General features: G+C 46.5%; 1 protein-coding gene across 2 annotated transcripts; it reads left to right on the plus strand.

Moving 5' to 3' along the window:
* The first annotated feature begins 40 nt into the window (after nucleotides 1–40).
* Nucleotides 41–24,084, plus strand: SCNN1D (sodium channel epithelial 1 subunit delta). Of its 2 annotated transcripts, none has more exons than XM_038159927.1 (13): nucleotides 41–176; nucleotides 10,885–11,219; nucleotides 12,116–12,371; nucleotides 13,357–13,544; nucleotides 14,844–14,947; nucleotides 15,684–15,847; nucleotides 16,618–16,716; nucleotides 17,164–17,281; nucleotides 18,188–18,266; nucleotides 18,687–18,744; nucleotides 19,433–19,488; nucleotides 20,884–20,959; nucleotides 23,133–24,084. In XM_038159927.1, the coding sequence occupies exons 2-13, from the start codon at nucleotides 10,900–10,902 to the stop codon at nucleotides 23,382–23,384; spliced, it is 1,770 nt and encodes a 589-aa protein (XP_038015855.1). In that variant the 5' UTR covers nucleotides 41–176; nucleotides 10,885–10,899; the 3' UTR covers nucleotides 23,385–24,084. The 2 variants fall into 2 exon arrangements, with proteins under 2 accessions (XP_038015855.1, XP_038015854.1); XM_038159926.1 differs by lacking the exon at nucleotides 41–176 and adding an exon at nucleotides 2,614–3,633.
* The last annotated feature ends 1,107 nt before the right edge of the window (nucleotides 24,085–25,191 follow it).

Here is a 25,191-nt window from a genome sequence, read left to right on the forward strand (position 1 = left end):
GCTTCCGGGGCCGCGCGCGCCCGCGGCGGGAAGCGTGAGGGGAGCGGGGCCGGGCCTGTCGCGACAGAGCCGCGAGATGGCGCGGGCGCGACACGGCCCCGGCGGGGAGCACCGACCAACGGCGAGGGACAGCGCTGAGGAATTCACAAATGTTCGACAGAAAAGTTGGCTGAGAGGTGAAAGAGGCGATGTCCAGCGCTGAGGTGGTTGGCAATTTGCCAGAGCGCGGGCTGAGCTTTAAGTAATTTTTAATGTGTTTTTGCATATATATACATGTATATATGCATGTATGTATATATGTGTGTGTGCGATATGTGTACTTTAGGTAGATACATGTAAAGGTATATGTTTTTAATATATTTTACTTATGTATGTATGATAAATGTAAGTAATATACATGTAAAGGTACAATAAAAAGTGTATGTGTGGGTATGTATATGTGTGTATATATATGTCCTTTTAAAAATCTCTTTTTAAGGAGGAATATCCCAAAAAACTCCTTTTTAAATGAAGAATATCCTATAAAAACTCATTTTTTATGAGGAATATCCCAAAAAAATCTCCTTTTTAATGAGGAGACCCCTCATAAAACTCTTTTTGAATGAGGAATATTCCATAAAAGTCATTTTTAATGACCAATATCCCAAAAAACTGCTTTTAAATGAGAAATATTCCATAAAAACTCCTTTTTAAACAAGGAATATCCCCCAAAAAGTCATTTTTAATGAGGAATATCAAAAAAACCTGCTTTTTAATGAAGAATATCCCCTGTTTTTTCAAATATATTTTTAAAGTTTTTTTTAAAAAAATAAAGGGGTTTTTAAATGATTTTTTCAAAAATAAAGTAATTTAAAAATAAAGTTTTTTTTCAAAACTGAAGTTTTTTTAAACAGAAATATTCTTTAAAATGAAAATTTTTAAAAATAAAAGTTTTTTTGCAACAAATAGTTTTTAAAAGAAAGTCTTTTAAAAATGATTTTTAATAAAGTTTTTTTTAAAAGGAGTTTTTATAAACAATAAAGGTTTTTTCAAATATAAACTGTCTTATAAAATAAAGGGGTTTTAAAAATAAATATTGTAAAAATAAATGGTTTTTAAAATAAAGTTATTTAACAGTGATTTTTTAACACACAGATTTTAAAACTAAAGGGTTTTGAAAAACAAAGTTGTTTTAATGAAGGTTTTTATTAAAAAATAAACTATTTTTAAATAAAAATTTTTAAAACAAATTGAATAATAAAAATTTTTAAAAGTAATTTTAAGTGAAGAATTAAAAATAATTCTTGAAAAATAATTTTAAAAATAAAGGTTTTTTAAAAAATAATTTTAAATGAAGATTTTAAAATAATTTTAAAAATAATTTTAAAATAATATTAAAATATAAATATATTTTAATATTATTTTTATATAAAATATAAAATATAAATATTTTATATAAAATATAAAATATAAACATTAAAATATAAATATATTTTAATATTATTATATATAAAAATATAAAAATATTTTAAAATAATTTAAAAATAATTTTAAAAAATAAAGTTTGAAAAAATTTTCTAAAGTAATTTTAATTTTTTTTAATACAATTATTTAAAAATCTGATTTTGGCAGCTTTATTTGCGCTTCCCTGCTCCAGCTCTGCGGGGAATGCCGGGAATCGCAGCTGGATCCATCCCAAAAACCCCTGGCGTTGAGCAAGGGCACCTTTAATGAGCTTTAATGAGCTTTAATGAGCGTTTGGTAATGAGCGCTGGTTAATGAGCGCTGGTTAATGAGCGCTGCCTCTGCGTCCCCTCCCTCCCTCCGCAGCCGCGGCTCCTGCGCTGGGAATGCCCGGGGAGCTCTGGGATCCGCGCTGGGATCCGCTCTGGGAATCCATTCTGGGATCCATTCTGGGATCCGCTCTGGGAATCCATTCTGGGATCCGCTCTGGGATCCGCTCTGGGAATCCATTCTGGGATCCGCTCTGGGAATCCATTCTGGGATCCGCGCTGGGATCCGCGCTGGGATCCGCTCTGGGATCCGCTCTGGGATCCGCTCTGGGAATCCATTCTGGGATCCGCTCTGGGATCCGCTCTGGGAATCCATTCTGGGATCCGCGCTGGGATCCGCGCTGGGATCCGCTCTGGGATCCGCTCTGGGATCCGCTCTGGGAATCCATTCTGGGATCCGCTCTGGGATCCGCTCTGGGAATCCATTCTGGGATCCATTCTGGGATCCGCTCTGGGATCCGCTCTGGGATCCGCTCTGGGATCTGCTCTGGGAATCCATTCTGGGATCCCATTCTGGGATCCGCTCTGGGAATCCATTCTGGGAATCCATTCTGGGAATCCATCCTGGGATCCGCTCTGGGATCTGCTCTGGGAATCCATTCTGGGATCCCATTCTGGGATCCGCTCTGGGAATCCATTCTGGGAATCCATTCTGGGATCCGCTCTGGGATCTGCTCTGGGAATCCATTCTGGGGCTGCTCCAGCACCTGCGAGGGCCTCCAGCTCTTTTTCCAGGAATTTTTGGGATCCTTATCTGCTCCAGGAGCTGCGAGGGATTCCAGCTCTGCCTCCAGGAGTGTTTTGGGATTGCTCATCTACTCCAGGAGCTGGAAGTGATTTCCAGCTCTTTCTCCAGGAGTTTTTGGGGATTCCTCATCTGCTCCAGGAGCTGGAAGTGATTTTCATCTCGTTCTCCAGGAGTTTTTGGGGATTCCTCATCTGCTCCAGGAGCTGGAAGTGATTTTAATCTCGTTCTCCAGGAGTTTTCAGGATCCTCATCTGCTCCAGGAGCTGGAAGTGATTTCCATCTCTTTCTTCAGGAGTTTTTTGGGATTTCTTCATCTGCTCCATCTGGAATTCCTGCCCTGGGAACCCATTTTGGGACTGCTCCAGGAGCTGCGAGGGACTCCAGCTCTTCCTCCAGGAGTGTTTTGGGATTCCTCATCTGCTCCAGGAACTGGGAGAGATTCCAGCTCATTCTCCAGGAGTTTTTGGGATTGCTCATCTGCTCCCTCTGGAATTCCTGCCCTAGGAATCCACTCTGGGGCTGCTCCAGGAGCTGCGAGGGATTTCCAGCTCTTTCTCCAAGGTTTTTTTTGCGATCCCTCATCTTCTCCAGCTCCATCTGCAATTCCTGCCCTAGGAACCCATTCTGGGGCTGCTCCAGGAGCTGGAAGTGATTTCCATCTCTTTCTCCAGGAGTTTTTTGGGATCCTCATCTTCTCCAGCTCCGTCTGCAATTCCTGCCCTGGGAATCCACTCTGGGGCTGCTCCAGGAGCTGGGAGGCGTTCCCAGCTCTTTCCCCAGTTGTTTTTCTTGGGATTTTTGGCTTTCTTCGGGAGGGAGCGATGGCGTTTGGAGCTCCAGGATGGCTGCAGCTCTGCTCTCCTCCCAGCAGGGAGCTTCTGGAGCTCTCCAACCCTGGGAATTCCCACGGATCCCGCTGGGTCTGACTGGAAATCGGAGCTGGAGCCGGAGCAGGGCCCGTCCCCAGCCAGGATCCCACCCTGGGGACATTTGGGGTTTCAGGGGGTGACAGATCCCTGAGGAAAGGACCCAGAAGAGGAGGAGAATCCCAAAAAAACCCCCAGGAATTCCAGAGGAATGCCAGGAGCAGCTGCAGGTCCCCTCCTCACGCAGGTGAGTGGATGAATGCTGGCTCATCCCAGCCGGATTTTAATTTTAATTTTAATTTTAATTTTAATTTTAATTTTAATTTTAACTTGGAATTTCCGGGTTGGATTTGAACCCCCTGCGCCCCGGGCAGGGCTGACGTGGAGCTTGCTCATTAAGGAGGGGTAATTAAGGAAGATTTCCAGGGCCGGTGATTAACAGGTTCGTCATGTGCCTGGGAGTTTTATTTTGGAAAAATTGGGATTAAAAGCGAGCCCAGCAGGGGTTAAAGGGTGTCGAACCAGCCCGGAGCAGGTTTGGCAGCATTGGGACATCCCAAATCAGGTCCCTGGGAGGGACTGCAGAGAAATGTCCCAGAGAGGAAAAAAGTCAATTCAGGGGTTCCAGAGGGGAATAAAAATCAATTCAGGGGTTCCAGAGGGGAATAAAAATCAATTCAGGGGTTCCAGAGGGGAAAAGAAAATCAATTCAGGGGTTCCAGAGGGAAAAGAAAACAATTCAAGGGGTTCCAGAGGGGAATAAAAATCAATTCAGGGGTTCCAGAGGGAAAAGAAAACATTTCAGGGAATCCCAGAGGAAAAAAGGGAATTGAGGGAATCCCAGAGGAAAAAAAAGGAATTGAGGGAATCCCAGAGGAAAAAAAAGGAATTGAGGGATTTCCAGAGGAAACAGGGAATTGAGGGAATCCCAGAGGAAAAAGGAATTGAGGGAATCCCAGAGGAAACAGGGATTTGAGGGATTTCCAGAGGAAATTTAGGGGTGTAAAGCTCCGGGAGAGGAGGAAACCATCCAGAAACGGGAGGAATTCAGCACAAAAAGCAATTGAGGGATTCTCTGCATGTTCTCCTGCTCTCCTGGAGCTTTGCAAACCAAAATTTCCTCTGGGAATCCCTGAATTCCTTTTTGTGCTGAATTCCTGCATTTTCTGGATGTTCTCCTGCTCTCTGGGAGCTCTGCACCCCCAAATTTCCTCTGGGAATCCCTGAGTTGCTTTTTGGGCTGAATTCCTCCTGTTTCTGGATGTTCTCCTGCTCTCCTGGAGCTCTGCACCCCAAAATTTCCTCTGGGAATCCCTGAATTCCATTTTGTGCTGAATTCCTGCATGTTCTCCTGCTCTCCTGGAGCTCTGCACCCCCAGATTTCCTCTGGCAACCCAGAGTGGGAAGAATGAAGAAGGGACTCGTGGTTTGTTCCTGTCAAATTTTAAAATTATTGAAAAGCTTCGAATCCTATGAACCAGCTGTTATCCTCTGTTCTCCCCCTCTTTAATATTAAAGGAAGTTTCACAAAACATCCCTGGAACTTTGTTTAAATTAAAAACAAACCCACAAAAACCCCAACGTTATTTCAGCAACTTTAAATTAAAAATCGTAATTTTAAAAATCTTTAATCATTTTAAATTTTAATTTTGAAAGAAATCCAGCTGAACGAGGAGTTTTAGCGGGGCCAGGGGAAGAGTTAATTAGCTAAAATCTCATTAAGAACCTGCTGGCTCTGGGAACCTTGTCCTGGCACATCCGTGCCTCTCGTCACGCCGCGTTGTGCAATGGAAAATGCAACGATCCGCCCCCAGCCATGCAGTTCTTGCACAAGGAGCAGCCACCCAACAGCTCCCGCTGCCTCCCCATGGCAGCACCTGGGCAAGAAAAAAATCCCTGTCCAATTCCCTCCAGGAATTTCTTGTTTTTCTCCTGGAAAATCGGGGAAAAAAAAAATCTGGATCAACGTCGCTGATCTGAAAATCACTGAGAATCTCCCAGTTCTGTTTTCTGTTGGGTCTTTTTTGTGGATCCCGAACTGGGAGAGAAGGGGGAAAAAAAAAACTCCTTCGCTGCTTAAAAATGTGATTTTTTTTTTTGTGGTTTCAAAATGCAGAGATTGTGGAGATAAGAGCCCTGAGAAAGCCCTGGGGGGGTTGCAGGGCTGTCATTAAAAATTCTGAGTAAGGAAATGTTGATTAGGGCTTGGCAGGGAAGGAAGGAGAAAATGTTCCTTGTGTCCTGAGGAGCAGCAGCTCTGGACGTGGCCAGGAGGTTCCTTTCCCTGCTGAATTTTAGTTTTTGGTTTTAATTTGTTGATTTTCATGGAATCGCGTCCAATGGGATTGGTGAGGGCTGCAGAGGTAAAGGAAATGTTTTCCTTTAAAAAAGGAATTTTACCATTTTTATGGGAGTTTTTATGGACGAGCTGTGCACACTCTGTCCTCGGCCCTGCACTGGGTGATTGTCTTTTGGGGTTTCCAGGACAAAATCCAGACCAAATCAAGTGTAAGCAGGATGAAATCAATCCAAATCGGGAGATTCCTTTCCCTTCCCCTTTGTCCTTTCTCCCTTCTTTCCGAATCAAAATTCAAAGAAATTCCAATTTTTTTTTTTTTTTTTTTTTATTTTTTGCAAACCCTGACGTTTCACAGCTTCCAGTGGGAGAGGAAACCCGCTTTGGGAAGGCAGGCTCTGAATTCACCCAGATCCCAAAGGTTCCCGGTTTCGCATTAAGAATATTCCCGCAGAGCTGTTTTCCACGCGGGAAAGGATCCAAAGCAACCCTGGAAGTTTTCCTTGGGGCCCCAAATCCATTTCTCCATCCTTTCTGCCTCTCTTTAACCCAACCACAGCCCCAAGACCTGATTGGAACGGGGGCGGTTTGGTTCTGGGCCCGTCTCGGCACCTGAATCCTGGATGGGGATGGGATGGGGATTGGGATGGGAACTGATTGGCATTGGGATGGGGATTGATTAGGATTGGAATTGGGATGGGAATTGATTAGGATTGGAATTGGGATGGGAATTGATTAGGATTGGAATTGGGATGGGAATTGGGATGAGATTGGGGTGGGATTGGGATTGGAATTGGGATGGGAATTGATTAGGATTGGAATTGGGATGGGATTGGGATGGGATGGAATTGGAATTGGGATGGGAAATGATTAGGATTGGAATTGGGATTGGGATGGGATTGGGATGGGATGGGAATTGATTGGGATGGGATTGGGATTGGAATTGGAATTGGGATGGGAACTGATTGGGATTGGGATGGGATTGGGATTGGGATGGGAATTGATTAGGATTGGAATTGGGATGGGATTGGAATTGGGGTGGGATGGGAATTGATTGGGATGGGATGGGGTGGGGTGGGATATTCTTGGAGAAGCAGGAGGAAATCCACACTGATTCCACCGAGGAATGCAATTCCTCAAGGCTTGATGGCTCCAATTCCCTGGGATCCTGCCAGGCTCTGGAAAACAGGAAAAGAAAAATCCTCCATAAATGGGAAAATCCCGAGCGGGAAGAGCAAAGATGGGAAAATCCCGAGCGGGAAGGGCAAAGATGGGGGAAAATCCCGAGCGGGAAGGGCAAAGGTGGGAAAATCCAGAGTGGGAAGGACAAAGATGGGAAAATCCAGAGTGGGAAGGACAAAGATCCTCCCTAGATGGGAAAATCCCGAGCGGGAAGGGCAAAGATGGTGGGAAATCCCGAGCGGGAAGGGCAAAGATGGGAAAATCCAGAGTGGGAAGGACAAAGATGGTGGAAAATCCAGAGTGGGAAGGGCAAAGATGGAAAATCCAGAGTGGGAAAGACAAAAATGGGAAAATCCAGAGCAGGAAGAACATTCTGGCATCCATGGTTATTTCCCTAAAAACGATGACTCTCTGATCATGAGGGGGAGGGAAGAAAAATCCAGGTGAACACGCCAGCAGCACTTAAACCCGGCTTAACTCGGTGTGAGCGCCGCGTTAACCCGTCTGTCCAGTTCATTCACTTCCTATTATTCCCTGGATCATGCTTTGAATAACTTCCATCATCTCTTCCTCCAGTCCTGCCCCTTTTGATGTCATCCCTTCCCTCCATAAAGGCTGGACAGCTCCAGGGCCTCCCAAAAATCCCCCAGCTTTGGGCCAGGACTCGACTTCTGCTCAGGGTTAAGCCCAGGGCTGGGTTTAGTGGCTTCTCTAAACGCTCAGAGCTCAGAGTTCCTGCCAAGGTACAGTGGGGAAGGGGCTGTAATTTGGTTATAATTGGATTTTTTTTTTGTTTTGATGTGTATTTTTAGGTTTGTAGCTGTGAATCTTGGGCTGTGCTGTTTCTCCAGATTGTTTCGGAATTATTTTGCTCCGTTGAATTTTTTTAGAGCGATTCATTTTAGCAGAGCAGGTTTAAACAGGATGGATTCACCATCAACTTAAAATCCCACTCAGGACTCCTGAAAACTGGATTACCTCTGGCGACCAGGCTTTGCCTGGGGGTTTTTAGAGTCAAAATTAGAGATGAAAAAAATCTGTGTTTGAGAAATTCTGTCAGCATTCATTTTGGGTCATTATTGCCCTTTTCCCACATTTCCTCATCAGCAAGGACTAGATTCTGTCAGCATTCATTTTGGGTCATTATTCCTTTTATTCCACATTTCAGCAAGGACTAGATTCTGTCAGCATTCATTTTGGGTCATTATTCCTTTTATTCCACATTTCCTCATGAGCAAGGATTAGATTCTTGTAGCATTCATTTTGGGTCATTATTCCTTTTATTCCACATTTCCTCATCATCAAGGACTAGATTCCTTCAGCATTCATTTTGGGTCATTATTATTATTTTTTTTAATTCCACATTTCCTCGTGAGCAAGGACTAGATTCTTTCTAGATTCTTTCATCATTCATTTTGGGTCATTATTCCTTTTATCCCACATTTCCTCATCAGCAAGGGCTAGATTCTTTCTAGATTCTTTCAGCATTCATTTTAGGTCATTATTATTTTTTTTTTATTCCACATTTCCTCCTGGCTAAAGACTCAAAGCTTCAATTTCATTAAATTCAATTAATTTCATCAATTCCATCACAGAACCTCTCCCGACAATCCTTTAGCTTCTTCTGCTCTCCTCAATTTCAACCTCTGTCCCTGAATCCCTAATTTTTATTGTTTTTTTTTTTTTTTTATTTGGAGCAAAGGTTGTCCCAAAGTTTGGCCTCAGTAAACTCCTTTTAATGACATAATGAGCAGGGTGATTCACGGGCTGCTGTCATGTTGGAAATTCTCACCCCGTCATCTTCAGGACACGGAAATGTCCCAAACTGCCACCAGAGCCAGTTCTCCATGCTCAGAAATGCTGGAATTATCCCTGGAATAGCACAGGAGATCTTTTAATTACTGGGAGAAATTAGAAATTAAAAAAATCTGGGTTTTTAGTCGTATTTACGTTGCTCTTTTGAGTGGTTTTCAATTTCTTTTCCATTTCTTTTCACTGCTGTAAAATACAAATACCTAAATTCCTATTTACGTGGCAAAATTGCCGTTAATAATGTTAATAAATATTAATAATATACCAACATTATGATATTAATTAATTAATATTTTGGTGGTCTTGAAGAAACACCCCGAGGATGTTTTTATTTGACTTCCAGTGGTTCCTACAATTTTGGAATTAAATTTTCGAGTTCAGTTCTCTCTCCACACCCTGATTTGCCTCGTCCCCTCTGTGCTTCCAGCTGAGGTTTCTCACCATTTCCATCCCAAAATCCCTGCCTGCGCCTCCTGTGTTTCATCTTGGAGCCGAGTTCAGAGATGAATTCATCCCGTTTATTCTGCAGCACGCGGTCCTGCAGCAAAAATTAAAACCAGCTCCTAATTTTTTAATTCAGCCCGTTGAAAGCTGAATTTTCCCCCTAATTCTTTGCCACAAAAATGAAGCCGTAGGGGGTTTGAGCCAGTCTTGTTTTAGGCCCGTAAAACAAGAAGAAAGAAGAAATAATTCTATAATAAATAATAGATATCGAAATAATAGATATAATAAATAATAGCTATCATTAATAATACATTCAAACAAATATATAAATAAATAATAAATCATATATAGAAATAATATCATAATTAACGATGTTTAAACCAGAATATTCCACTGGAAATATTCCCCTCATTGTGAATCACAAATCTGTGGGGATCCACAACAAGCTGGCACTTCGGGATGGAACCCTGCTCCTTGGAGTTCTTGGGAGGAAGAAAATTCCTCACCTTTTCTGGCCTCAAACTTCCCAGCGTTAGTCCCGAATCCACCTTGGCAGGGGAATCCTCTGGAGGTGTGGGAAAGCTCCTCAGAGTTCCTCAGCTGCAGCAGAATTTGGGGTTTTGCTCCTTCCCGGCTCCGGGTTCCGGGGGATCTGCCTGGATTCAGATTCTCTGCAATTTTATGGTCAGGTTTTCCTGGTTACAAACTCGTTTGGGGCCCGCTTGGGAAAGGTTTCTTTGGAAGAGGAAACTTTGGAAAAGTGTCTTTGGAAAGGCCTCTTTGGGAGAGGCAACTTTGGAGAAAAACTGTTTGGAAAAGGACTCTTGGGAGAAGCCTTGTTTGGAAGAGGGCTCTTGGGAAAAGGCCTCTTGGAAAAGGACTCTTGGGGAAAAAAGGGCACTTTGGAAAAGTCTGGAAAAAGCCACTTTGGAAAAGGCCTGTTCGGAAAAAGCCTCTTGGAAAAGGCCACTTTGGAAAAAGCCCTTTTGGAAAAGCCTTGTTTGGAAGCGGCCACTTTGGAAAAACCCTCATTAGAAGAGGATTGTTTGGAAAAGACCTCTCTGGAAAAAGTGTGTTTGGAAAAGGCCTCTTTGGAAAAGCCTGTTTGGAAGAAGTTCTTTTGGAGATGGCCATTTGGAAAAGGCCTCTTTGGAAAAGCCTGTTTGGAAGAAGTTCTTTTGGAGATGGCCATTTGGAAAAGGCCTCTTTGGAAAAGCCTGTTTGGAAGAAGTTCTTTTGGAGATGGCCATTTGGAAAAGGCCTCTTTGGAAAAATCCTTTTTGGAAAAGCCCATTTGGGAGAAGCCTGTTTAGAGAAGGCCTCTTTGGAAAAGCCTCTGTGGAAGAGCCTCTTTGGGACAATCCCATTTGGGACAATCCCATTTGGGAGAAGCCTCTTTGGAAAAGCCTCTTTGGAAAAGGCCTCTTTGGGAAAAGCCTCTTTGGAAAAGCCTCTTTGGAAGAAGTTCTTTTGGAGATGGCCATTTGGAAAAGGCCTCTTTGGAAGAGACCTCTTTGGAAAAGCCCATTTGGGACAATCCCATTTGGGAGAAGCCTCTTTGGAAGAGACCTCTTTGGAAAAGCCTGTTTGGGAGAAGCCTGTTTGGAAGAGGTTTCTTTGGAAATGTTCTCTTTGGAAAAAACCTCTTTCTTTGGAGAACACCCCTTTGGAAAAGCCCTCTTTGGACAAAGCCTGTTTGAAAAAGCCCTTTAGGAGAGTCCTCCCCTCAGGTTAATATGATTTTTCATTGTTTCCCATGCCCAGAAAGCCGTTTAGAGGATGGACCCCGAGCTGCCCGGAGGAGGAGGAGGAGCTGAGGAAGGGCTGATCGAGTTCTACGGCTCCTTCAAGGAGATGTTTGAGTTCTTCTGCAAGAACACCACGATCCACGGCACCGTCCGCCTGGTGTGCTCGGGCAGGAACCGCATGAAGACGGCCTTCTGGACGCTGCTGCTGCTGGCCAGCCTGGCCATGCTCTACTGGCAGTTCGCCCTCATGCTCGGCCAGTTCTGGGCCTACCCCGTGGTGCTCACCATGTCCGTGGACTCCGAGCCCAAGATGTTCCCGGCCGTCACCATCTGCAACCTCGATCCCTCCAGGTGGGCTGAGGTTTGGGGATGGGCTGGGATGCGTCCCTAAAGGTCTGGGGATGGTCTGGGATGTGTCCCTAAAGGTTTGGGGATGGGCTGGGATGCGTCCCTAAAGGTCTGGGGATGGTCTGGGATGCGTCCTTAAAGGTTTGGGAGTGGTCTGGGATGTGTCCCAACGGTTTAGGAATGGTCTGGGATGCGTCCCTAAAGGTTTGGGAATGGTCTAGAGGTGTTCCTAAAGGTTTGGGAATAGTCTGGAGGTGTCCCAAAGGTTTGGGGATGGTCTGGGATGTGTCCCCAAAGGTTTGGGGATGGTCTGGGATGTGTCCCAAAGGTTTGGGAATAGTCTGGAGGTGTCCCAAAGGTTTGGGGATGGTCTGGGATGTGTCCCAAAGGTTTGGGAATAGTCTGGAGGTGTCCCAAAGGTTTGGGGATGTCTGGGATGCGTCCCTAAAGGTTTGGGAATGGTCTGGAGGTGTCCCTAAAGGTTTGGGGATGGTCTGGAGGTGTCCCTAAAGGTTTGGGAATGGTCTGGAGGTGTCCCTAAAGGTTTGGGGATGGTCTGGGATGTGTTCCAAAGGTTTGGGAATGGTCGGGGACACGTCCCAGAGGTTCTGGAATGGTCTGGGATGAGTCCCAAAGGTTTGGGAACTGAATAAATTAAATATTAAATTAATATTATTAGAGCTAAGTGTGCTGAGCAGCAGAATTTCTGGGTGTTCTCCCACAGGCCCCAAGGAATAACCTTTCCATGGAGCCTGTGAGATCAGAAATGTGGGATTTTTCCCCAAATGTGGATTCCCCCATCCCTGCAGGTTTGAGCTGGTCAGTGAGAGATCAGAAATGTGGGATTTTTCCCAAAATGTGGAATTTTTCCCTAAATGTGGATTCCCCCATCCCTTCAGGTTTGAGCTGGTCAGGGAGCAGCTGGAGCAGCTGGAGCGCATGGCCGAGGAGTCGCTGGCCTTCCTGTACGGCCCCAAGGCCTCGGCCAGGCTGTCCCACCTGAGGGACAGGGACAGGGACAAGGACGGGGCCATCCGTGTCCAGGCCTGGGCCAACCTCAGCAGCGCCGGCTTCAGGCTCAGCCACAACTTCTCCCTGGTCAGGATGTGGGACCCCGGCGCGGGCAAAAAACATTCCAGAGTGGGGTTCCGGCTGGTGAGCGGCACAGAGGGGATGGGGGCACCCCAAAGAACCTAGGGATTGACCCCGAAATACCTGGGGATTGACCCCGAAATACCTGGGGATTGACCCCAAAGAACATGGGGATTCACCCCAAAGAAGCTGGGGAGTCACCCCAAAGAACCTGGGGGTTCACCCCAAAGAATCTGGGGATTGGGATTAACCCCAAAATAATGGGATGGGATTTGGGGTTCACCCCAAAGAAACTGAGGATTCACCGCAAATAAACTGGGGATTCACCCCAAAGAACCTGGGGATTCATCCCAAAATACCTGGGGATTCACCCCAAAGAACCTGGGGGTTCATCCCAAAGAACCTGGGGATTCACCCTGAAATACCTGGGGATTGGGATGGGGGTTCACCGCAAAGAAACTGGGGATTGGGATTTACCCCAAAATAATGGGATGGGATTTGGGGTTCACTGCAAAAAAACTGGGGATTCACCCCAAAATACCTGGGGATTCACCCCAAAATACCTGGGGATTCACCCCAGAATACCTGGGGATTCACCCCAGAAATACCTGGGGATTGGGATGGGGGTTCACCCCAAAGAAACTGGGGATTGGGATTTACCCCAAAATAATGGGATGGGATTTGGGGTTCACTCCAAAATACCTGGGGATTCACCCCAAAGAATCTGGGGATTCACCGCAAAGAAACTGGGGATTCACCCCAAAATAATGTAATATAATGTAATGTAATGTAATGTAATGTAATGTAATATAATATAATATAATATAATATAATATAATATAATATAATATAATATAATTGCCATAATAGTAATAGATTATGGTAATAAGCTATCCCACTTACGGCTGTAATAAGTTCCCACATAACCCAGTAGTCCATACAATACACCATAACACATGAGAACAATTACTGCCATATCCTACTAACAATCCCCACACTAAAGACAGACCCCATCCCCTTTCCCTTTCCCCTTTCCCCCGCGTCCCAGTGCAACTCCACGGGTGGGAATTGCTTCTACACCTCGCACCCGTCGGGCATGGACGCGCTGCTGGAGTGGTACCGCTTCCACTACGTCAACGTCATGGCCCAGCTGCCGCCGGGGCCGGCCCCGCACCCGCAGCACTTCCAGGACCTGGTCTACTCCTGCCAGTACGACGGGGAGCCCTGCCGGCCCGGGTGGGTGCACAGCGCCGAGGGCCACCGGGGAGATTTGGGTCGGGAATGGGGAAGAAGTTTCTCATGGAAAGGGGGATGGAGTTCTGGAATGGCTGCCCGGGGAGGTGGTGGAGTCTCCATCCCTGGGTGAGGCACTGGGTGCCAGGGTTGAGTTCAGGGGTTGGGTCCAGGGAGGTGGCCGAGAGCCACTGGGGGAAATTTGGGTTGGGAATGGGGAAGAAGTTTTTCATGGAAAGGGGGATGGAGTTCTGGAGTGGCTGCCCGGGGAGGTGCTGGAGTCCCCATCCCTGGATGTGGCACTGGGTGCCAGGGTTGGGGCTGGGTTCAGGGGTTGGGGCTGGGTTGGACTCCATGGTCTTGAAGGTCTCCTCCATCCTGGCGATTCTGAGAATTTGGGGGAATTTTGGGAATTCCCAGGAACCGGGGAGGTGCTGGAGTCACCATCCCTGGGTGTGTTTAACACAGCCTGGATGTGGCACCAGGTGCCAGGGTTGAGCTGAGGGGTTGGGGCTGGGTTGGACTCCATGGTCTTGAAGGTCTCTTCCAACCTGGGGATTCTGTGGTTCTGGGAATTCTGTGAAATTGGGGTTTCCAGGGAATGCACAGCTCCTTCCCCCTGTCCCAAATACACCCAGCTTCAAATTAAGGTGATATCACACTTGTAATTAAAACCCCATCAAATCTCTCTTGATTTTCCATTAAAACCCCATCAAATCTCTCCTGACTTTCCATTAAAACTCCATCAAAACTCTCTTGACTTTCCAGAGATTCCCATTTTCCCAAACACACCCAGCTTGGAATTAAGGTGGTGTCATATTTGTAATTAAAACCCCATCAAATCTCTCTTGATTTTCCATTAAAACCCCATCAAATCTCTCTTGACTTTCCAGTAAAACCCCATCAAATCTCTCTTGACTTTCCATTAAAACCCCATCAAATCTCTCTTGACTTTCCATTAAAACCCCATCAAATCTCTCTTGATTTTCCAGTAAAACTCCATCAAAACTCTCTTGACTTTCCAGAGATTCCCATTTTCCCAAACATGTCCAGCTTGGAATTAAGGTGGTGTCACACTTGTAATTAAAACCCCATTAAATCGCTCTTGATTTTCCAGTAAAATCCATTAAATTTCTCTTGATTTTCCATTAAAACCCCATTTAATTTCTCTTCATTTTCCATTAGACCTCCATCAAATCTCTCTTGACTTTCCAGTAAAATCCCATTTTCCCGAGCACACCCAGCTTGGAGTTCAGGTAATCAATCCATTAATTAAAGCCCATCCAATCTCTGATTTCCCAGCGATTACGTTCACTTCCACCACGCCGTTTTCGGGAGCTGCTACACGTTTAACAGCAAGGGGACAGATCCCTTCTGGGCAGCCACGAAACCAGGAATTCCCTATGGTGAGTGATCTGCAAAATGGGGGAAAACCCTAAAATTAGGAGAATTTATCAAATTTGCCCTCAGGGCAGGATTTAGGGACAAATTTAGGCATCTCTTTTTGTGCCACCACAATGTTTTTATTTTAAGCCCCGGCCACATCTGGGCTTAAAAAAACCAGAATTTCTTTTTTAAAAAACCCAGAATTTCTTTTTTAAAAAACCAGAATTTCTTTTTGAAAAAAACAGAATTTCTTTTTGAAAAAGCAGAATTTCTTTTTGGTTTGGAGTAGAATGTTCTCACAGTGTTTATTGCAGAATATTGGGATTTATTGGGCTTTATTTATAGGGTTTTTATTATTTATTATGGGATTCTTGAGGGTTTGGAGGGGCTGCCATTGTCACCAGGGCTCTGAGGAATAAAAATGCCTCTTGAAGGATCCCAGAATCCAAATCCGGGTTTGTTGGGTTTTATTTATAGGGTTATTGTGATTTATTATGGGATTATTGAGGGTTTGGAGAGGCTGCCATTGTCACCAGGGCTCTGAGGAACAAAAATGGCTTTTCTGGGATCCAAAATGAGTGATCCCAGAACCCAAATCTGGGATCCAAACACAAAAATGAGGGATTTGCCCAGTGCTGGGCACTCCAGCTGTCCCCCTGTCCCCAGAGCTGTCCCCCTGTCCCCCCAGCTGTCCCCCTGTCCCCCCCGGCTGTCCCCCTGTCCCCCGCCTGTCCCCAACCCGCCGTGTGTCCCCAGGGCTGTCGCTGATCCTGCGGGCCGAGCAGAAGGAGCACATCCCGCTGCTGTCCACCGTGGCCGGGGTGAAGGTGATGATCCACAGCCACAACCAGACCCCGTTCCTGGAGCACGAGGGCTTCCACATCCGCCCCGGCATCGCCACCACCATCGGCATCCGCCAGGTGGGCGCCGGCTGGAACCTCCAAATCCAGGCACCCCAAAGCACCCCAAAGCACCCCAAACCACCCCAAACCATCCCAAACCATCCCAAACCATCCCTTTTGGCATCCGCCAGGTGGGCGCCAGCTGAAACCTCCAAATCCAGGCACCCCAAACCACCCCAAACCACCCCAAACCACCCCAAACTATCCCTTTTGGCATCCGCCAGGTGGGCACCAGGTGAAACCAAATCCAGCCACTCCAAAGCCACCCTGAACCATCCCAAACCACCCCAAATCATCCCAAGCCACCCCAAACCATCCAGTTTGGCATCTACCAGGTGGGCACAGGGTGAAACCAAATCCAACCATCCCAAACCACCCCAAACCACCCCAAACCATCCAAAGGCACCCCAAACCATCCCAAACCATCCCCTTTGGCATCCGCCAGGTGGGCACAGAGTAAAACCAAATCCAACCATCCCAAACCACCCCAAACCACCCCAAACCACCCCAAACCACCCCAAACCATCCAAACCACCCCAAACCATCCAAAGGCACCCCAAACCACCCCAAGCCACCCCAAGCCATCCCCTTTGGCATCCGCCAGGTGGGCACAGCCCCTGATGTCACTTACCAAGGTCCGGCTCTGCTGCTCGTTAGCTCCCTGCCCTTCCCGCAGTCAGGTCCTGAGGGTGATGGCTGCCTCTGATTGACCCTGCTAATCAATCCCTCGGGGCACTAATTAATGAGCCCTGCTAATTAATCAGCCGGGCTCCTTGGTGTCCCCACAGGACCAGGTGAATCGCCTGGGGGGCAACTACGGCAGGTGCACCACGGACGGGGCTGACGTGGCCGTGGAGCTGCTCTACAACAACTCCTACACCCTGCAGGTACTGAGCCTGGCTTAGCTAAACCTGGCTTAGCCAGGCTGGAACTGCTCTGCAACAGCTCCTACACCCTGCAGGTACTGAGCCTGGCTTAGCTAAACCTGCTCTAGCTAAACCTGCCTTAGCCAGGCTGGTGCTGCTCTACAACAGCTCCTACACCCTGCAGGTACTGAGCCTGGCTTAGCTAAACTTGCCTTAGCCAGGCTGGTGCTGCTCTACAACAACAACTCCAGTTTTTTTTGCCCTTGTCTCCTAAAAGCTCCATCCCACAGATTCAGAATATTTTGGATTTATCCAATTTTTTTTTTCCCTTTTCTCCTAAGAGCTCCGCCCCCCAGATTCAGATGTTTTCCTGATTTATCCAATTGTTTTTCCCTTTTTCTCCTCCCGACAGTTCCACCCTAGAAATGCGGAATGTTTCTGCTCACGGCCGTGTTTTCCCCGTTCCAGGCCTGCCTGCACTCGTGCTTCCAGCGGGCCATGCTGCAGCGCTGCGGCTGCGGATACTTCTACTACCCGCTGCCCGCCGGCGCGCGCTACTGCGACTACAGCCGCCAGCCCGCCTGGGGTAAGAAAGGGAAAAGAATTAATAAATATAAAATAATATTAATAATTGTAATAGTCGCTACTGCGACTACAGCCGCCAGCCCGCCTGTGGTAAGAAAGGGAAAGAAATGATATAAATACAATAATAATATTAATAATAATAATAGTCACTACTGCGACTACAGCCGCCAGCCCGCCTGGGGTAAGAAATGATATAAATACAATAATAATATTAATAATAATAATGATAATAATAGTGGCTACTGCGACTACAGCCGCCAGCCCGCCTGGGGTAAGGCAGGGAAAGAAATTAATAAATATAAAATAATATTAATAATAATAATAATGATAATAGTCGCTACTGCGACTACAGCCGCCAGCCCGCCTGGGGTAAGGCAGGCAGAGGAATTAATAAATATAAAATAATATTAATAATAATAATAATGATAATAGTCGCTACTTCGACTACAGCCACCAGCCCGCCTGGGGTAAGGCAGGAAAAGAAACTATATCAAATAGAATAATAAAATAATAATCATAATAATAGTGGCTACTGCGACTACAGCCGCCAGCCCGCCTGGGGTAAGGCAGGGAGAGGAATGATATCAAATACAATGATAATAATAATAATAATAATAATAATAATAATAATAATAATAATAATAATAACCCTATTATTACATTATTATAGTAATAATTATATTAATATTATATTACGTAATATTATTATATTATATATATGTATAGACATTATATATAATATATATTTAATATATAATATATTATGTATACAGTATATAATATAATATAATATAATATTATATTATATTATATTATATTATATTATATTATATTATTTATTATTATTATCATCATCATCATCATCATCCAGGGAATTCCCGACTGTTCCTTCCCTCCCCTTTTCCAGGGCACTGCTTTTACCAGCTCTACTCCCGGCTCCGGAATCACCGCCTGGATTGCTTCCAGCACTGCCCCAAGCCCTGCCGGTGAGCCCCGGATCCTCCCTTTCCCTTTCCCTTTCCATTTACCCTCCCGTCCTTTTGGAACTCCATTTAAACTGAAATTAAATTTAATCGAAATCGAATGTAATCGAAATTAAGTTTGATCGAAATGTAATGGAAATTAAAATTAAATTTAATGTTCCCACGTTTTTCTCGTTTAAATTTAATTATTTAGATTTATTCTATTGAAATAGACAAATTTATTTCTATGATCTACGTTTATTATGTTTAATTATTCCGGGTTTATTTTGTCAGCTGAATTGGGAAGCTTTTCCCAAAGTTCTGAAGAGCTGCCCTGGGAATTTTCTGGATCTCTGGGAATTCTCCCTGGGCAGCTCCTGGCGCTCAGAATTCCGGGTTTGTCACAATTCCGGGTTTTTCAGAATTCCTGTTTTTTCTCCCCAGGGAATCCCTGTACAAGGTCTCAGCTGGCACAGCCAAGTGGCCCTCGGCAAAATCCCAGGTACTGCAAAAATTCCAAAAAGGAACATTCCAGTAACAAATATTCCAATAGAAACATTCCAGTAATGAACATTCCAGTAACAAATATTCCAATAGAAACATTCCAGTAATGAACATTCCAGTAACAAATATTCCAATAGAAATCTCCCAATAACGAATATTCCAACATCGAATATTCCAATGAGAAACATTCCAATGCCAATGTTCTATGAATGAACATTCCAGTAACAAACATTCCATTAAGAATATTCCAATGGAAACATTCCATTAACAATGTCCCATTAACAACATTCCAATGGAAACATTCCAACACCAGCATTCCAACAACAACATTCCAATGCCAACGTTCCATTAACAGCATTCCAATGCCACCATTCCAATGCCACCATTCCAGTGTCAACATTCCAGTGTCAATATTCCAATAACAAATATTCCAATGCCAACGTTCCATTAACAACATTCCAATGCCAACAAATATTCCATTAACAAATATTCCATTAACAAATATTCCACTGGAAACATTCCATTGGAAACATTCCCATGCCAGCATTCCAATAACAAATATCCCATTAACAATATTCCATTAATAATATTCCATTGGAAACATTCCAACAACAAATATTGCATTAACAACATTCCATTGGAAACATTCCAATGGCAACATTCCAATGGCAACATTCCCGTGGCAGGACTGGGTGCGCCAGGCTCTGCGGCACCAGAACGGCTACAACTCCAGCAGCAGCAGGTAAATCCCGGGATCATCCCGATCCCAGCGGGGTCAACCCAATCCCAGTGGGGTCATCCCCATCCCAGTGGGGTCATCCCCATCCCAGTGGGGTCATCCCGATCCCAGTGGGGTCATCCCGATCCCAGTGGGGTCAACCCGATCCCAGTGGGGTCATCCCGATTCCAATGGGGTCATCCCAATCCATGGGGTCGACCCAATCCCAGTGGGGTCATCCCCATCCCAGTGGGGTCATCCCGATCCCAGTGGGGTCATCCCGATCCATGGTGGCTGGGCTGGGCAGCGGAGGGCAACGGGAAAACCGGCAGGATCATCCAAAAAACCCCAAAAATCCCCAATAAATTCCCACTAAAGCCCAAAAAGCTCCCAAAGAAAGCCCCAATAAATTCCCAGTAAAACCCCAGTAAATTCCCACTAAATCCCCAAGAAACGTCCCCCCAGTCCCAGCTGGGAATGTGCCCCAGTCTCAGCTGGAAATGTCCCAGTCCCATCTCTGAATGTCCCCAGTCCAAGTGGGAATGTCCCCAGTGCCCCCCGGGAATGTCCCGGTGCCCCCCAGGAATGCCCCATGCCAACTGGGAATGCCCCTATGCCAACTGGGAATGTCCCCAGTCCAAGTGGGAGTGTCCCCAGTGCCCCCTGGGAATGTCCTGGTGCCCACTGGGAATGCCCCTATGCCAACTGGGAATGCTCCATGCCAACTGGGAATGTCCCCAGTCCAACTGGGTATGTCCTGGTGCCCCCTGGGTACGTCCCCAGTCCAAGTGGGAATGTCCCCAGTGCCCCCTGGGAGCGTCCTGGTGCCCCCCAGGAATGTCCCCAGTCCAACTGGGAATGTCCTGGTGCCCCGGTGTCCCCTAAGGATGTCCCCAGTCCAAGTGGGAATGTCCCCAGTGCCCCCCGGGAGTGTCCTGGTGCCCCCCAGGAGTGTCCTGGTGCCCCCTGGGAATGTCCTGTGCCCACTGGGAATGTCCTGTGCCCACTGGGAATGCCCCATGCCAACTGGGAATGTCCCCAGTCCAAGTGGGAATGTCCCGGTGCCCCCCGGGAGTGTCGCGGTGCCCCCCGGAAATGTCCCCATGCCAACTGGGAATGTCCTGGTGCCCCCTGGGAATGTCCCATGCCAACTGGGAATGTCCTGGTGACCCCTGGGAATGTCCCATGCCAACTGGGAATGTCCTGGTGACCCCTGGGAATGCCCCATGCCCCTTGAGGATTTCCCCAGTCCAAGTGGGAATGTCCCGGTGCCCCCCGGGAGTGTCCCCAGTCCAAGTGGGAATGTCCTGGTGCCCCCTGGGAGTGTGGCGGTGCCCCCTGGGAATGCCCCGTGCCCCCTGGGAGTGTCCCGGTCCCCCCGGGAGCGGCCGGCGGTGCCAGCTGTGCGTGTCCCTGCAGGAGGGACCTTGCCAAGGTCACCATCTTCTACCGGCAGCTGAGCTCGCAGGCTGTGCACGAGGCCCCGCTGCTCTCGGTAGGTGACAGCTCCTGTTTGTCCCCTGGCCGCGGGATTCCGGAGAGTTCCAGGAGGGGTTCATTCCTAGGATTCAATTCTTTACCTCTAATTTTACGTTAGATACAAATGGATCTGTTTATCTCTCTGATAATATTAATTGCTAATTAATAGAAATTAATTCAAGCTTTATTTTTACATTATATAGCAATATATTTGCTTATATGATATTATTAATTAATAGAATTTTATTTTTATTTATATCTATAACTATATATAGCCAATTAAATGATAATATTAATTATTAATGAGCTCAGCTCCCAGGCTGTGCACGAGGCCGACAGCAGAATTCCTGTCCCCAGAGCTCAGAAAAACAAAAAATTAGATTTTTTTCCCCAGGAGAATTTGCTGCTGGGAGATTTGGGATCGGTTTGGGGTTTCATTTAGGGAGAATTATTGGGAAAATGAGCCACGGATCCCATAGGCTCCAAATTTGGGTGTGAGGAATAGAAAAAAACATAGGAAACCCCCAAACCACCCCAAACCCTGTCCCTGGCTGACCCTTTTTGGGTCTTTTTAGGAGAAGCTGCTGCTTGGAGCTTTGGGATCGGTTTTGGGTTTTTGTTTAGGGAAAAATGAGTTACTGACCCAAGAGGCTCCAAATTTGGGTGTGAGGAACAGAGAGAAGAAAGAAAAAGCAAAATAAAACCCCAAACTGTGACCCATCCTTGAACATTTTTGGGTTTTTTTTAGGAGAAGCTGCTGCTTGGAGCTTTGGGATGGGCTTTGGGTTTTTGTTTAGGGAAATTCCACGGAAAATGATTGGGAAATTGAATCACTGACCCAACAGGCTCCAAATTTGGGTGTGAGGAACAGAAAAAAACCTAGAAAAAGCAAAATAAAACCCCGAACTGTGACCCATCCTTGAACATTCTTGGGTTTTTTTTAGGAGAAGCTGCTGCTTGGAGCTTTGGGATCAGCTTTGGGTTTTTTTGTTTAGGGAAAATTATTGGGAAAATGAGTTACTGACCCAACAGGCTCCAAATTTGGGTGTGAGGAACAGAAAAAACCTAGAAAAAGCAAAATAACCCCCAAACCGTGTCCCATCCTTGAACATTTTGGGTTTTCCAGGAGAAGCTGCTGCTTGGAGCTTTGGGATCGGTTTGGGGTTTTTTTAGGGGAAAACGAGCTACTGATCCCATAGGCTCCAATATGGATGTGGGAAACAGAAAAAACATAGAAAACCCCAAAACCACCCCAAACCCTGTCCCTGGCTGACCCTTTTTGGGTCTTTTTAGGAGAAGCTGCTGCTTGGAGCTTTGGGATGGGCTTTGGGTTTTTGTTTAGGGAAAAATGAGTTACTGACCCAAGAGGCTCCAAATTTGGGTGTGAGGACTAGAGAGAAGAAAGAAAAAGCAAAATAAAACCCCAAACTGTGACCCATCCTTGACCATTTTGGGTTTTTTAGGAGAAGCTGCTGCTTGGAGCTTTGGGATGGGCTTTGGGTTTTTGTTTAGGGAAATTCCACGGAAAATGATTGGGAAATTGAATCACTGACCCAAGAGGCTCCAAATTTGGGTGTGAGGAACAGAAAAAAACCTAGAAAAAGCAAAATAAACCCCAAACCCTGTCCCATCCTTGAACATTCTTGGGTTTTTTAGGAGAAGCTGCTGCTTGGAGCTTTGGGATCAGCTTTGGGTTTTTTTGTTTAGGGAAAATTATTGGGAAAATGAGTTACTGATTCCAACAGGCTCCAAATTTGGGTGTGAAGAACAGAAAGAACCTAGAAAAAGCAAAATAAACCCCAAACCCTGTCCCATCCTTGAACATTTTGGGTTTTCCAGGAGAAGCTGCTGCTTGGAGCTTTGGGATCGGTTTGGGGTTTTTTTAGGGGAAAACGAGCTACTGATCCCATAGGCTCCAAATTTGAGTGTGAGGAAGAGAAAAAACCTAGAAATAGCAAAATAAACCCCAAAGCATATCCCATCCTTGAACATTCTTGGGTTTTTTAGGAGAAGCTGCTGCTTGAAGCTTTGGGATCAGCTTTGGGTTTTTTTGTTTAGGGAAAATTATTGGGAAAATGAGTTACTGACCCAACAGGCTCCAAATTTGGGTGTGAGGAATAGAAAAAACCTAGAAAAAGCAAAATAACCCCCAAACCGTGTCCCATCCTTGACCGTTTTGGGTTTTCCAGGAGAACCTGCTGCTGTCCAGCATGGGCAGCCAGTGGAGCCTGTGGTTCGGCTCCTCGGTGCTCTCGGTGGTGGAGATGCTGGAGCTGCTCGTGGACACCCTGGTCCTGTCCCTGCTCTTCTGCCTCCAGAGGCTCCGGGCCGGGAGCGGGGCTCAGCCCGGCCCCGGGGAGCTCCGGGAATCGCGGGGGGCAGCGGGACAGCTCCGGATTGGGGCGGGGAAGAGCCGCGAGCAGGAGCCGGGACGGCCCTGAGGGATGAGGGGCTGGGATTCCCAAATTCCGGGGGAAAAGTGACAGGGGTGTCCTGGATCCACAGCTGAGGGGGCTGGGATTCCCAAATTCCGGGGGAAAGTGACCGGGATGTCCTGGATCCACAGCTGAGGGGCTGGGATTCCCAAATTCCGGGGGAAAAGTGACCGGGGTGTCCTGGATAGACAGCTGAGGGGGCTGGGATTCCCAAATTCCGGGGGAAAGTGACAGGGATGTCCTGGATCCACAGCTTAGAGGACTGGGATTCCCAAATTCTGAGGGGAAAAGTGACCGGGATGTCCTGGATCCACAGCCGAGGGGGCTGGAGAGGCTTAGAATTCCCAAATTCTGGGGAAAAGTGACAGGGGTGTCCTGGATCCACAGCTGAGGGGGCTGAGATTCCCAAATTCTGGGGAAAAGTGACAGGGGTGTCCTGGATCCACAGCTGGGAGCTCTGGCAGTGCTTGGAATTCCCAAATTCTGGGGAAAAAGTGACAGGGATGTCCTGGATCCACAGCTGAGGGGGCTGGGATTCCCAAATTCTGGGGGAAAAGCACTAGGGATGTCCTGGATCCTCCCCTGGGATCTCCCTGAGCTTGGCAGTGCTTGGAATGCACCTGGGCTCTGATCCCAGCTGGAATTCCCCAAAAACCTCCTGGAATTCCCAAACCCCTCTGGGCTCTGATCCCACCCAGAATTCCCAAACCCCTCTGGGCTCTGATGCCAGCTGGAATTCCCAAACCCCAGCTGGAATTCCCAAAAACCTCCTGGAATTCCCAAACTCCTCTGGGCTCTGATGCCAGCCGGAATTCCCAAACTCCACCCGGAATTCCCAAACCCCACCTGGAATTCCCAAACCCCACCTGGAATTCCCAAACCCCTCTGGGCTCTGATCCCAGCCAGAATTCCCAAACCCCACCTGGAATTCCCAAACCCCTCTGGGCTCTGATCCCACCCAGAATTCCCAAACCCCTCTGGGCTCTGATCCCACCTGGAATTCCCAAACCCCAGCTGGAATTCCCAAAAACCTCCTGGAATTCCCAAACCCCTCTGGGCTCTGATCCCAGCCAGAATTCCCAAACCCCACCCAGACCTCTCTGGGCTCTGATCCCAGCCGGAATTCCCAAACCCCACCCGGAATTCCCAAACCCCACCCGGAATTCCCAAACCCCACCCAGAATTCCCAACCCCCACCCGGAATTCCCAAACCCCTCCTTCCCTCTGGAATTCCTGCTGCTTTTGCATTTCCTGGCTGATTCCCGAGGGAAATAAATAGGAAAAAAAAAAAAAAAAGCCAGGATTGGGAATTCTTTGGGTGCCAGGAAAAGCCTCCGGCTCCTGTGGAGTGCTGGGCTTTTGCTGCAGGGCACCGGGAGAACGATCATTTCCGTGAATATTTGTTAATGTTAATTAATTTTTGTTAATTTATCTGTACATAAAACAGAATAAACGACTTTATTTTTATGGGGCTGCTTGCACAGGAGCATTTTACTCTCTCGGAACCCACAAACTTTGTTGTTGTTTTTTATTTTTAATTATTTTTGAAATAATAAAACGCTCGGAAAACAGATTTTGACTTTTTTTTTGAAGAAAAAAAGCAGATTTTTTGTTGCCGTTCAGTGCCCCTCAGCTCAGCCTGGGGAAGGAAAAAAGGGGTTAAAAATGCAGGTTTTGGTTAATCCGGCAAGAAACCAAGCCGAGGAGGAGAAGGGAAGGAGTTTTTTAATCCAGATTTTTATTAAGAGTGCTCCAAGAGAAGGGAGAGGGGGAAAAGGCAGAGAGCACAAGGAAGAGCCTTGGGATCGTCCAA

This window comes from Motacilla alba, chromosome 21 (assembly GCF_015832195.1).
Source record: "Motacilla alba alba isolate MOTALB_02 chromosome 21, Motacilla_alba_V1.0_pri, whole genome shotgun sequence".
NCBI classification, from domain to species: Eukaryota; Metazoa; Chordata; class Aves; order Passeriformes; family Motacillidae; genus Motacilla; species Motacilla alba.

What these genes read in the sequence shown, in the direction of transcription:
- SCNN1D (XM_038159927.1), top strand. Translation starts at nt 10,900, where the DNA reads ATGGACCCCGAGCTGCCCGGAGGAGGAGGAGGAGCTGAGGAAGGGCTG. An exon ending in CCACCATCGGCATCCGCCAG is followed by an intron (nt 15,848 to 16,617) that starts GTGGGCGCCGGC and finishes GTGTCCCCACAG; the next exon opens with GACCAGGTGAATCGCCTGGG. An exon ending in ACGAGGCCCCGCTGCTCTCG is followed by an intron (nt 20,960 to 23,132) that starts GTAGGTGACAGC and finishes TGGGTTTTCCAG; the next exon opens with GAGAACCTGCTGCTGTCCAG.